Below are 13,975 nucleotides of genomic sequence, written 5' to 3' on the forward strand. Positions count from 1 at the left end.
TTTGGGTATGTGATTGAAGAATTTTCTCCATTTCACTCTTGTTTACAGGATAATGATCGGAAAGTTACCGAACAATATTCAAATATTTACGAGTAAAAGACAGTATTGTATTAAACTACTATTTATGCAAATTATCACTGTATACATAAAACTCACAATTGATAGCGTTACCCACATTAAAAAACACATATGCATATATAATATAAGAAACAGTAAAACTTGAACTAATTTTTAATTTCTGACCTGATGCATTTTTTTCAAAGTATCAGGGTATATGTTGTTTGTTCTATTAGTCCTACCAAAACGCATATATCTAGATCTGTCGGCACATTATTCGATGGCAGATGTGGGTCAATTCGGTTTGCAGTTGGGTCAGACTTATAAGCGAGTATCAATGATGTAATCGTAAATATCAAGCAAATTGGTATTTTAATTTTGTGTGATCGAGAGGAAGTCGTTCTAAAACTTTCCCTGGAGATCTGCCTAGCCAGAAAGTGTTTTATGTTTTATTTTCTACGTAGATATCATCTTTAGAAGTAAACCCATGATTCCGGGTCATTCATGCTAAATATTTTTATCAGGTCGCGTTTTATGTACTTCCTGGTAAATTACATTCACATCTGTGACCATGAAAGCCTGCGCTGAGATGACCATAAAGTAAGAATTAATTGTATGCCTTTGCCGATATAAACTGCATGGGAACATTACATTTTGTTTTTAATTTAGTCTTTGTTTTGTAACTCAAAAGTAAGCTCATTTTTAAAGATTTTTTTTTAAATATCCGTGTCAGTGATTGAAAATGTAATGCTCTGAGATAACTTACGTCTTTTTTAAGACCAGTTTAAATTTTTTTCTGAGAACAAATGGTGTTGAATATTTATTAGAACTATAGTTTACGTGACACGAATACAACAGCAGATTTGTCCCTTATAACTGTCATAATAATCATCAAAGACACGCTTTGCCTCTCTTTGCTGAGAATAACTGTTTTAAGAGAGAGAGATTATGGGGGGGGGGGGGGAGACGTCAATGTAGCATCGTCGTACATGTTTATGCTTTTCTCTTTCAGCAGGCGTATACTTCATGTCATTTGACTAGAAAATAAAACGGAAAAGTCTTTTTAGTATCAACTTGCTGCTGACAACATGCTTGTTGTATGACGTCATACTTGCCGACGATTGTTGACCATGCTGACAACATGCTTGTTGTATGACGTCATACTTGCCGACGATTGTTGACCATGCTGACAACATGCTTGTTGTATGACGTCATACTTGCCGACGATTGTTGACCATGCTGACCGTGTGTAATTTTTGAACTTGACATAAACTTCAAGAAGAAAATCAATACTTTTTCAGAGCTTTCAGAAATATAGTCTTTCCTTCAATCTGTACTTTATCCGTGTTTCTTTTAGATTTCATATCAACAACATGAAAAAGCTTACTTGCCTCCTGTACATAAAGTCGTCCATTTTAAGAACGGACTCAATTTGGTATTCTCTATCATAAATTAGCTCTCACGTGTACAGATTACCCTGATATTTTGCCAAGGTATACTGCTGCAATAACGAATATGAATACAGTAGGTTATTACTTCATTATAGCCATTCTTTCGAGTTATGAGAGACTATTATTCGTAATGATAACGTCTTATCTGAATGTAAATTTAAAAGCAGGATTTGGTACCAACATCTACACAGCTATCGGGTGAGATTAAATAAAAGTATAATAATGGTTCAAACATAAAATCATGTGTTTAAAATGTACTCTTTAATAAACTAACAACTAAACTACAATTACTCTCCTTAATCTTTAATGACGCATAGATGTACGGGGGGGGGGGGCGGGGTTACCAGTGGCAACCGTAGAAGACGTATCACTTTTGGGTGGTATATTATTAAACTTTATTCGCTTACGGGATCAGTGAACTATGATTGATGATATCATAAATTTATTTTGAAATGCAAAGTCATGCATAATTATGATGAAGATACATCACAAAACCTGCTTTTATCCAGTTGTATGTCAATACAGTTGAATGATAAGGTATGGCAAAAAAAATGTGCTAGTCATGTGGAGCTATATACCGCCTTATAATGCATAATTCATACCCAGTTTTCATCCATGTAACCTTGCACATATACAAATCTAAGCACGTATGTAAGAACTTGTAGTGCATTCGAGTGGTTTTGCGGAAAGATAGGTTGATTATATATATTCAATACAAGTGTGACGTGTAGGGCTTATGTATTAAATGTATTATATGGGAATAATATATGTGACTGTAATAAAAATGCCGTCGACATAAACGACAATTTGCACCACCATCATTATCATCATCGTCGTTGTAATCGATATATGTTAGCAAGAACAATCTTATTACAAATTTTACTTTAATTTTTAACAAATATTTTGCACTACTATTCAATATAGCGCTTACACAATGCCACATTAATTTACTAATTCTTCTAATTGTTCATTTCTAGCCATCTATCCATCCATGCACAAACGAAACAAACTTTGATATTCAACATAAACGCAAATTCGTTAATGGATTCATTTTAAAAACAAACCTTTCTTCTTAGAATTAACGAGAACATCACAACCCCCACTAATTCGATAACAGCTGATATCTTAAATTTGAAGAAGAAAAAGTATGGCAAACTTTCCATACATTTCCTTTTTTAAAGAAGGAAAGGAGATGGATTGCGTTATTTCATTTTCTGTTTCGTGTGATTTGTATGCAGCCGCAACATTCTGTGGAAGGATTATTTAGTGTGACCGATTTCCTTCAATTATATATGATTCATTCTGTACGTTCTGAACGTAACACATTTAGTTTCCGCTTCTTAACTTTGTCATGACTTCGTGCATCGAACTAATAATGAATGAATCGCAAAAACATTTAGCATGAAAATTAACAGCACCCAAGTCAAATTCTGTTCTCATCTTCTCACGTTGTGACTAGAAGATGACCTCTGTTTGACCTTTCATCATGAATCAAGGTTTCGTTAATTGTACTTGTTTTTAGCTGGCTGCGTTTGCTCTCTATTTCTTCCTTTACTATAATTTTCCAGCTTTACCGAATAAAGTGGATAAAATAGCGATGCCTGATGCAACATTTACTTGCAGATCAAGACAAGAAGAAGAAAAAGAGACAAGAGGATACAAAGAAGCTATTCGAAATACCCTCCTAAACAGTAGAAAAATGGAATTCAAACATTAAAGCGAGCAGATACAAAGACTTGAATGAAACTTTAAGAAGAAGAAAAAAAAACAAAAAAAAACAATGACCGTAGAGAAAAAGGTGACAAAATGAAGCAAAATAGAAATATGTAGCAAACTGAAGCATACAAGTTATAATTTTACGGTCAGATTTAATTGAAAATATTGAACAATTTTAAAGTATTTACAATTTCAGGTATTAGAAACGTATATCAAAAGGAAAACTTGCATATACCGAATCAAGCAGAAAATAAATTAATCACCATTGCTTCAGCATCAAACATTTTCAACATATTGTTCACATTACTCGGGCGAGTTGAAAATATTGACTTCATCTCTTTTACAGGTCGTAAGTAGAACATGGCTTGTTGAAGCAAATATGGGAAGGAAATATATTAAATATTTTTCGTCAGTAAAAGTTTAGAAGGTTTGAGGAACTGACTTTCAAATTTTCACGATTTGCATACCATGGTAGCGTATTTCTGGACACAAACATGTCACGAACAAGATATATTGTACAACAACAAAAAAGACACATTTCCTAGAAGGTAGCCGAGGCTGAAGGAAGATTAGATACATGTAATTGAGGGCTACAAGGATAGTTTGATTTTGTGGTGCTGACCGCCGTTTATTAAAGTACATGATAGGCTATACATAGCGGTTAGTAAATTTGGTGGAGCAAGAACCTGCAAAGAACCACGAACCTGCGGGAAGCTACTAGCAATCTTTGTCATATACACACACTCAGCCACCAGAGGCCACGGAATGCACAAGGAGAAATGCCCCGGACTGATTTTAAATGATGTATGCGGAAGGTTAAATGAAAACTCATACAGAGGAGCAACAAAAAGATCATGGCCATACACAAATCACGGCCATACACAAATCATGGCCATACACAAAAAACTAATTAAGATGAAAATCTGAGCAACCGCGTGCTACATTAAATAATGGCCATACACAAATCATGGCCATACACAAAAACACTAATTAAGATGAAAATCTAAGCAACCGCGTACTACATTCAATCATGACCGTACACAAAAACACTAATTAAGATGAAAATCTGAGCAACCGCGTGCTACATTAAATCATGGCCATACACAAATCACGGTCATACACAAATCATGGCCATACACAAAAATACTAATTAAGATGAAAATCTGAGCAACCGCGTGCTACATTATTTAATCATGGCCATACACAAAAACACTAATTAAAATGAAAATCTGAGCAACCGCGTACTACATTCAATCATGACCGTACACAAAAACACTAATTAAGATGAAAATCTGAGCAACCGCGTACTACATTCATGCATCCATATAGACAAACAAACATATATATATATATATATATATATATATATATATATATATATATATATATATATATATATTAGGTCTGAAAGGGAGTTCCGGAGAGGCAGAGAGAATAATTGATGTTGTGTTAAATCGAATTTATTCATTGCTGAGGTACGTATCTGCACATTTGATGATTCTTGGGGAGAAAGGAAACAAATCTGAACGTAAAAATACTTTCATTGTTTTAATTTATTCATTCTTTAAGATAAACCCCACTGTAATATCTACAACTAATTACATTCAATTTCAGTAATGCAAAGCTGTCAACCTCAGTGTCTGTGTGAGACTCCACAAGTGTTCGTTTGGGTGGGCAATGTGCGCGCCGCAAAAAGCGACGTTGTGCGATTAAGAATACAATTATCTTCTTGTATAAACCTATAGAAAATGACTAGAAATTCAAATTTCAATAAAAATAAAATAAAATATGTATTTTCACAGAAAATAATAGACTTTAAGGACCGACCATTTCATTTTTGCGGAGTTGGGGGGGGGGGAGCGGAGGAGAATGGTGGGATTTTTTCATTCAAGCTATTGGTTTTTCTTTTCCTGAAGATATATTTAACCAATATCATGGATCTAATTTATTCTTTATGGGATTTAAATTATTTTTTCTCAAATAAAGACCACAATCCTTCCACCTTCAGAAAATAAATTGTCGGTCCTTTAGCATTGTCAAATATCATCACCACATAATCATACATATGTACACACACTCACGTAAATATAATCACATATACATTAATTTTAAAAAATGAAAATACATCGTTTGTCTTTGAAATCCAGTGTGTGTGTGTGTGTGTGTGTGTGTGTGTCTCTCTGTGTGTGTGACTAGACGGTAATGTTCAAACTTGCCGGAAGATCTTGTTCATTTTTCCTCGGCACAGGAAATTATCTTTTTACATATGCATCGGTGTGAGTGAGTATCGTGCATACCATAACCACACTAGTTAGAATGTTCAACCATGTTACTTTTCGGATTGAACTCTGCATTAGTCCATTTTTTTTTTTTTTTGATGATGGGTAGTGTTGATGTCGTACAACACAGAGTAGTTATTCTCGATATGATATCGCGGTATGTGTAAAGAATAAAATGTTCCCCCTGGCCGATGTGCATCAGCCATGTTGTAATATTATACCATAATACAAAAGTTCAAACGTCGCCTGATATTCGTGTGTCGAATGCAAATTTACGTTCCTTTTTCATAAATATGAATTACTTTATGCTTAAATCTGTGGCAGACGAGTACCTTAAACAGTGGATAGTACCTTACCCTCAATATCGATTCTCAGGCTGATCAGCTTTGTTCGGCAAACAAAAATGTCATGGCTTTTCCAACATCAATTAATGTCCACTGAATGTATTTCAAAAAGATGTTAGTATACTTGTTTGCCATGGGAGATACTGGTTTTGAATCCTTTAAGCATTTATATATCTCAAACACATCGGCTCAGGTTTCTTACCTAGAAATTAAATGTAAATCGTTTTGTTTTTGTACAAAAGCTGGGACTGGTTCTATTTGGAAACTTAATAAGACCTTAAATTTTGAAAATTTAGATACTTATGCGCGTTTTCTATCTCTCTCTCTCTCTCTCTGCCTCTAGGATTATTCGAATACTGAAAAGTAAATGTACGGAAGATATTTTTAACAGGAGAGAATCTGCTAGCGATGTAATTTTGTAATAATAATGCATTCGTAAGGATATCATAAATACAAATGTGATCTAGCGAACTTTTTTATCCACACGAAATCGCCCATTTGCTCCAAACCACGAAATTTACTTCACACCAATATTTTCGATTTGGCAGTATTACGTAATACTTTACCAGCGACAATATTTCCATTTGGCAGTATTATGTAATATTTTCCATTTGGCAGTATTACGTAATATTTTACCAGCGACAATATTTTCCATTTGGCAGTATTACATAATATTTTCCATTTGGCAGTATTACGCAATATTTTACCAGCGACAATATTTTCCATTTGGTAGTATTATGTAATATTTTCCATTTGGCAGTATTACGTAATATTTCCCATTTGGCAGTATTACGTAATATTTTCCATTTGGCAGTATTATGCAGTATTTTCCATTTGGCAGTATTACGTAATATTTTCCATTTGGCAGTATTACGTAATATTTTACCAGCGACAATATTTTCCATTTGGCAATATTATGTAATATTTTCCATTTGGCAGTATTACGTAATATTTTCCATTTGGCAGCATTACGTAATATTTTCCATTTGGCAGTATTACGTAATATTTTCCATTTGGAAGTATTACGTAATAGTTTACCAGCGACAATATTTCATTTCGAATGATGTGAATCTTTTCTTCAAAGTTTATAGTTTATTATCTTTGTCGGGTTTCCATCCATCCATAATTGGTTTGCTCTCATTATAGTTTACTATCTTTGTCGGGTTTCCATCCATTCAGAATTGGTTTGCTGTCATTATAGTTTATTATCTTTGTCGGGTTTCCATCCATCCATAATTGGTTTGCTGTCATTCTTGTGATCCAGAGTATCATCTACCAAGTGTCCTCTTTTAGTTTCGTTGCCGACGGATTCTAAACTCCCCAAATCGCCTTTGTCAATCTCCTCGTTAAGAGCTTCCAATCTGAGCATGTCCTTTAACTGTTTGTTTTCCTCCATGATGATTTCCATCTCTGTCTTCAACTCCATGTTCTCCTTCTTGTAACTGGCGTCCGATCTCTCGCGGCTCAACTCCTTCAGCTCCGTAATCAGCTCCTGCTTATGAAGCTCCAGCTCTGGAATTGAATGAGGAACATTTTATATAGTTCTATATTCTATGGAATTGAATGAGGAACATTTTATATAGTTCTATATTCTATGGAATAGAATGAGGAACATTTTATATAGTTCTATATTCTATGGAGTTGAATGAGGAACATTTTATATAGTCCTATATTCTATGGAATTGAATGAGGAACATTTTATATAGTCCTAAATTCTATGGAATTGAATGAGGAACATTTATAGTCCTAAATTCTATGGAATTGAATGAGGAACATTTTATATAGTCCTATATTCTATGGAATTGAATGAGGAACATTTTATATAGTCCTATATTCCATGGAATTGAATGAGGAACATTTTATATAGTCCTAAATTCTATGGAATTGAATGAGGAACATTTTATATAGTTCTATATTCTATGGAATTGAATGAGGAACATTTTATATAGTCCTATATTCTATGGAATTGAATGAGGAACATTTTATATAGTCCTATATTCTATGGAATTGAATGAGGAACATTTTATATAGTCCTAAATTCTATGGAATTGAATGAGGAACATTTATAGTCCTAAATTCTATGGAATTGAATGAGGAACATTTATAGTCCTAAATTCTATGGAATTGAATGAGGAACATTTTATATAGTTCTATATTCTATGGAATTGAATGAGGAGCATTTTATATAGTCCTATATTCTACGGAATTGAATGAGGAACATTTTATATAGTCCTATATTCCATGGAATTGAATGAGGAACATTTTATATAGTCCTACATTCCATGGAATTGAATGAGGAACATTTTATATAGTCCCATATTCCATGGAATTGAATGAGGAACATTTTATATAGTCCTATATTCCATGGAATTCAATGAGGAACATTTTATATAGTCCTATATTCAATGAGATCAGTGTACACGGTTATCTAACAGGTTGTCTCCATGCCTACTCTGAATGAATGCAAATTATAGATAAATAGCGATAGTTAATATTGCTCAGCATTTTTACGTGATCAGTCAAACGTGTTTATGTATCCAATAAGAACTAAAAAAATTACTCGGCCGGTTAAGCCAATGTGTGAAAAATAAAAATGGGAAATAATCTCTTATACGGTATTCTTTTTTTTATTTTTTTCATAATGACTTAGCTTTATTCGTAAAGTATTCAATGGGATGATGTCAAACAGAACTTAACTTTATTCGTAAAGTATCCAATGGGGTGATGTCATCCAGAACTTAAAATTATTCGTAAAGTATCCAATAGGGTGATGTCAAACAGAATTTAAATTTATTCGTAAAGTATTTAATGGGATTATGTCTACCAAAACTCTTTACTTTGATTGTACCTATACTTTTGGAATGAACACTATCAACAATCTCATTCATAATTTGGTTAATAGGTGTGGTGATATAGACCTAACCCTTTTTTTTTGCAGTAAGTTAAGCAGGAACAAAGGTGGAAAGTTAGAGTCCATTCTTGAATAGGCTTTATATATTATATGGGAACCATTTGTAGCAATAAACGTCATATGTACAATTCATTTAAAATATGCTTCCCTATCTAAAAGCTGAAGTTCGTTATGTTTCGAAAAGAATTTCAAAAGCACTGCATACATTTAACAATGTGGTATGTCGTTCTTTCAAGGTCAACCTCTACTTAATGTTTTGCATACACGTTCAGGGGATTAAAAGTCCGTTCAGTGTTAAGGTTCTGGCGATATCAATCACACAGCTGTATAAGAAAAGGAATGTTCCGATATTCTCACCATGACCTTTAGCCACTGACGCTTTCAATCGTTCCTGTAGATCAGCTTTCTCAGCCTCCAGACACTCTTGAGTCTCTTGCTGCTCTACTAGTGTGTTTTCCAGCTGAATCACCCGCATGCTCAACACGTCCACTAACTCGTTCAAGCTAGACTGAAACCGATGGCAAATACAAAATAATAAATAAACTTGGTATCGTACGAAAAGGAAACGTGCATGAAATATTGTACGAAACACTTTTTGCTGCATTTTCCATTTATGAAACCAATCCAAATAAAAGATTTATTTCTCTTCTTTCATACTTATAGCTGAATACGAGCATGAAGAAAATTCCGTTGAACGATTATGTATCGCATGTGTGACTTGTACATAATCCCCAAAATTAGAATAGCCAGTTTGGCAAGAAGTGTAGGCTATTACGATCACAATCTACTTTTTATGGATGTTGAGAAATGGAATTGCATGGTCATATAATATTTGCATCGTTGTCAAGGGAACTGAGCTATAAGCAAATCAAAATTGAATGTGGTACTATGCAAAATCAGTAATGATCGCTGGATATATGTAAATACTACTACTACTACTACTACTACTACTACTTCGAGAGAGAGAGAGAGAGAGAGAGAGAGGGAGAGAGAGAGAGAGAGCGCGTTATAGCGTACACTTTCGTTCGATTGACTGATATGATAACCAACATCCCATTACACAACAAGTGGCTTGCTTTTTCTATTGCTGTCGAATAAATGGTTTAAACTACTTTTATCCGAAGAGAATGCAATAATGAGAAATTAAAACTTATTTCGTCCTAAAAGAATGCATTAGTTTGTATTCAAACTATCGCACCCCACTGGTAAAATCAGTAAATATTCTTTTATTACAGTGACAAATTGACGTAAATATCAAAATACACTCTCTCGTTGTTTATTTTAAACAGGAAAACCGTACATACATTTAAACCTGACCTTCATTAAACACGTTTTTTTTCCCAGCCTTGTTACATTTAACGCAATCTTAATTTCACGACTTTTAAACATTTTAATTAACAAAAAAAAAAACAAACTACAACTCCCCCCCCGAAGATAAATGTAAATTAATTAAGCAGTGCTCCTTGATGTGTTAACGCCTCTAATTTTAGTTGTTAACCTTAAGAATTAAAATTTGCATAAATCTATTTTGAATCGACCATATAATAATAATAATAATAATATTATTATTATTATTATTATTATTTTCTGAGGTTAGTACAGAAAGTTCAAACTATGAATGCACCGTATATGCACAAATAAAAATCTTACTACATTGAGTGACGCTTTCACTTGTAAAACAAACAGACTCGAATACATACATGCATTAGATTGAAACATACATAAGAGATGCATGACGGTTTGGTAGATGGGAGCAGGTGGGGGTAACCAAGTTAGATATCTCTATTTCTTGGTGCTGTGAAATAATGAAAAGAAGACACTTGTGATGCGCGTTCTTAAAATAATGCAGTGTTTGTGCTTGTTTAATATCTTTGGGAATGATACTAAACAACGGAATACATAAAATACTTTTTTTACTCTATAATTAAAATATAACCACTGTAAATTAACGAATAAGCGTGAGGATGTACAGTCTTTTCTTGTAATAATTCTAGCAGCTCCATTTTGGAATTTTATTGTCCAATTAAGATTAGGAGCATTGCAATTGTCCCATTTGGCACAATCATAATCAAACAAAGGCAAAATATATTCATTATAAAACATTTTCATAATAGATTCTGTCACATAGGAAGACAGTTTGCCCAACAAGACTATTATGGAGGATACAGCAGAACACACGCGCATTATTTACTTTTCCCGGGAAAATTGCCTGTCAACAATTAGACCTAAAAATGCTCGATTTCCTATGTTATTTCATTTAGTTTCCTGAACAAATATATTGATTTCCACTAATTTCGTTAATCTTTGCCTTGATCCAGTTGTCATGCAGTTAGTTTTTTCTTTGTTTAATCGCATTTTGGTTTCGCATCACAGTATCACAGTCTCTTCGTCCTGTTGTAAATTTTATTCAAGGCATACGATCGTATCACTCATGGCATTCAGGGTTGAATCGTCCGCAGAAAGGGTCAGCTTCAGTTCATTCAAATGAAGTTGTAAATTATTAATGAAAAGGAGAAAGAGCAAAGGGGATTGAATAGAGCTTTGAGGAACTCCACTTCTGAGGTATTATAAAGTAGTTGCGTTCCTGTTAGGTAAGAATCAAACCAAGCAAACCAATTATCACAGAATTCGTTTGCCTTCAGTTTATCCATCAAGATTTCATGAGCTACTAAATCAAGCGCATTTAAACATCTAACTACATTGCTCCGATTATTTTTCTGTCATCTATAGCTGCTAGCCATGTATCAACCAGCTTTGTGAGGGCAGTTTGGCATAAATGCCTTATCTGAAACTTAACCACGAGTTATGTAGAAGATTACGTTCTTTAAAAATCGGCGAAGATGAAGGATAATGTATTTCCAAAATTTTGTAGACAAGGTTGGGTAAAGTTTATAAAGGTCGATCATTTTTGTTCAGGACCTATCACCATATTTAAAGAAAGGGTTCACTTTGGCTAATTTCATATTAGCTGAATAGATTCCCGTATCAATACTTGTATTTTATCAAGTTAGCCATTGAAGGGGAAGCAGCTTGAATTGATAGTTTGATTATTCCTTTTATTTTCCATCTATTCCTATTGAAATGTTGCAATCAAGTTTCTCTAAGTATCTGTAACATCTATAAAGAACCTGGAATGACATATGGGATGTGACTTTCGACTCCACACAATTTATAAGGAGTGAAAAATCTTGTAATGTAGTAGAATGTTGTCCTAGTATTGAAGATGATGATATGAAAAAAGTGTTTAGGTCGTTTGCAATATCTCAAGGCCGTGTATTAGTATCTCTACTAGTTTTTAATTCTGAAAGGAAACCATGAACTTTTGAACTTGAAGTTACGAAAATGTTTCTATATTTTTCTGCAGTCACTTTTATATTCAATCAATCATGAAAATTGATCCTTGATAACTTCACTGATAAAAGGTTTTGCAGAATGTCGGCGTTTTTAGAACCCCGTTTGTCAAGCTGTGATAGAAATCACGCGGTTCCATGGCTTTCGTTATTTCAGAGTAAAACCAGTCAGGTTGCATAATTCGCTTGAACCTTTTGCATTTAATTATATCTTGTCTATACAGGACTGCAAGAAAGTGTAATCCGACATTTTACGTCAAGGTCTGGATTTATTAAACTAAGTCGAGAATTACTTACAGCATATTTCAAATCGGTAAAAAATATATGTTCAAGGTTATAGGATCGGTACTTTATAGCGGTATTGGCCTTTTTCACTGCTATAGCGGTATTGGCCTTTTTCACTGCTACATCGGTATTGGTCTTTTCACTGCTATAGCGGTATTTGTCCTTTTTCACTGCTATAGCGGTATTGGCCTTTTTCACTGCTATAGCGGTATTGGCCTTTTTCACTGCTATAGCGGTATTGGCCTTTTTCACTGCTCTCCAGAACGTTCCTTTTTGTGTGGCACAAATTGAATAGTGGTCACTAACAATATTTTGGGACAAACGTCTCGATTATCAATTCAGGGTGCGAGGAATAACTATGACCAATTAACGTAATCGACTTATCAGTGACTCGAGGAGAGGACTCTATCATTTGAATAAGATTATATATTTGTAGAACATTATTTCATTTGCTTTGCCAGTCATTCATTAAGTAAATATTGAGATCACCCATTAATCCATGTCTGACTCTAGAAGGATGTCTATCGAGCAATATAAGATCAGTCTAATTAAAGCATATAATCACATTTTAGAGTTTGCTTTAAAACTGCAGCTTTTATGTTTCGGTTGATCACCCCCTTACTTTGACCCCCTCTCAAATATGCATCCGCATAGTGTCGAATGTGTACATCATATAATTATAAAAATGTATATTCTTATCGAGTAGACTGCTCTTTTTTCACTTCGCGAAGCCGGGTACACCATTCTCCTATTGCAACATATTTTGCTTGCATCAGATTAGAAAAGACAGTCCAATGTCCAGTATTGTCGGGATCATCATTCCGTTTACAGGATACGTGCCATGTACACCATTCTACTAGTATATGAAAGACAGTCCTACAACGAAGTACTTTTATACTGTAAGAAATAAAAACAGCTCCATGATACCTGTATAAAAAGGACGCTCTATAATAACTTACACAGCGTATTAAAAGGGTGATGAGGATTTTATCTGTTGCACATAAATGACAAAATAAGTTGTCCATTCTTAACTAAAGTCTGCGTATATGTCCATATTTTAAGGACTAGACTTAGGTTCATATTAAACAGTCAGTCCAGAAAGAAAAAGATGACCCGATTTGAAACAACTACCCCGAGACCGGGATTTTTTTTATAACTTGGCTTGTCCATGATTTATAATCTGTAATTTCAAGAAAGGAGAGCATTTTTTTTTCGTAGTTTAAGTTTTCAAATTTAATTTAAGTAGTGAAAGGGGATACTTTACGGACAATGGGAATTAGCATTACAGGGACCCCTGGGTCAGATTACGGACAATGGAAATTTAACATGGCGAAAAATCGTGGGTCAGATTACGGACAAGGGGAATTTAACATGGCAAAAAATCGTGGGTCACTTTACGGACAAGGGGAATTTAACATGGGAATAAATCGTGGGACACTCTACGGACAAGGGGAATTTAACATGGGATTTTTTTTTTTTTAATTTTAAAAAAAAATTTTTTTAAAAAAGGGGTAGGCAATTCAAAGACTATCTCTTTTCGAGAAATATGGGGGCCCTGAAAAGGGCCTTTGGGTTTTCTTCT

General features: G+C 34.0%; 1 protein-coding gene across 1 annotated transcript in view; it reads right to left on the reverse strand.

Annotated features, from left to right (window-relative positions):
- Positions 1 to 4,759: 4,759 nt before the first annotated feature.
- Positions 4,760 to 13,975, reverse strand: part of LOC149771758 (uncharacterized) — a 25,483-nt gene continuing 16,267 nt past the window's right edge. The window contains exons 2-3 of the mRNA XM_089948167.1: positions 9,116 to 9,266; positions 4,760 to 7,359 (exon numbers count right to left, since the gene is read on the reverse strand). Coding sequence (XP_089804293.1) covers positions 7,043 to 7,359; positions 9,116 to 9,266 — 468 coding nt within the window. The 3' untranslated portion in view covers positions 4,760 to 7,042. The remainder of the gene's footprint in view (positions 7,360 to 9,115; positions 9,267 to 13,975) is intronic.

This window comes from Sinohyriopsis cumingii, unplaced genomic scaffold (genome assembly GCF_028554795.1).
Source record: "Sinohyriopsis cumingii isolate HCF-2022 unplaced genomic scaffold, ASM2855479v2 utg001699l, whole genome shotgun sequence".
Classification (NCBI taxonomy): Eukaryota; Metazoa; Mollusca; class Bivalvia; order Unionida; family Unionidae; genus Sinohyriopsis; species Sinohyriopsis cumingii.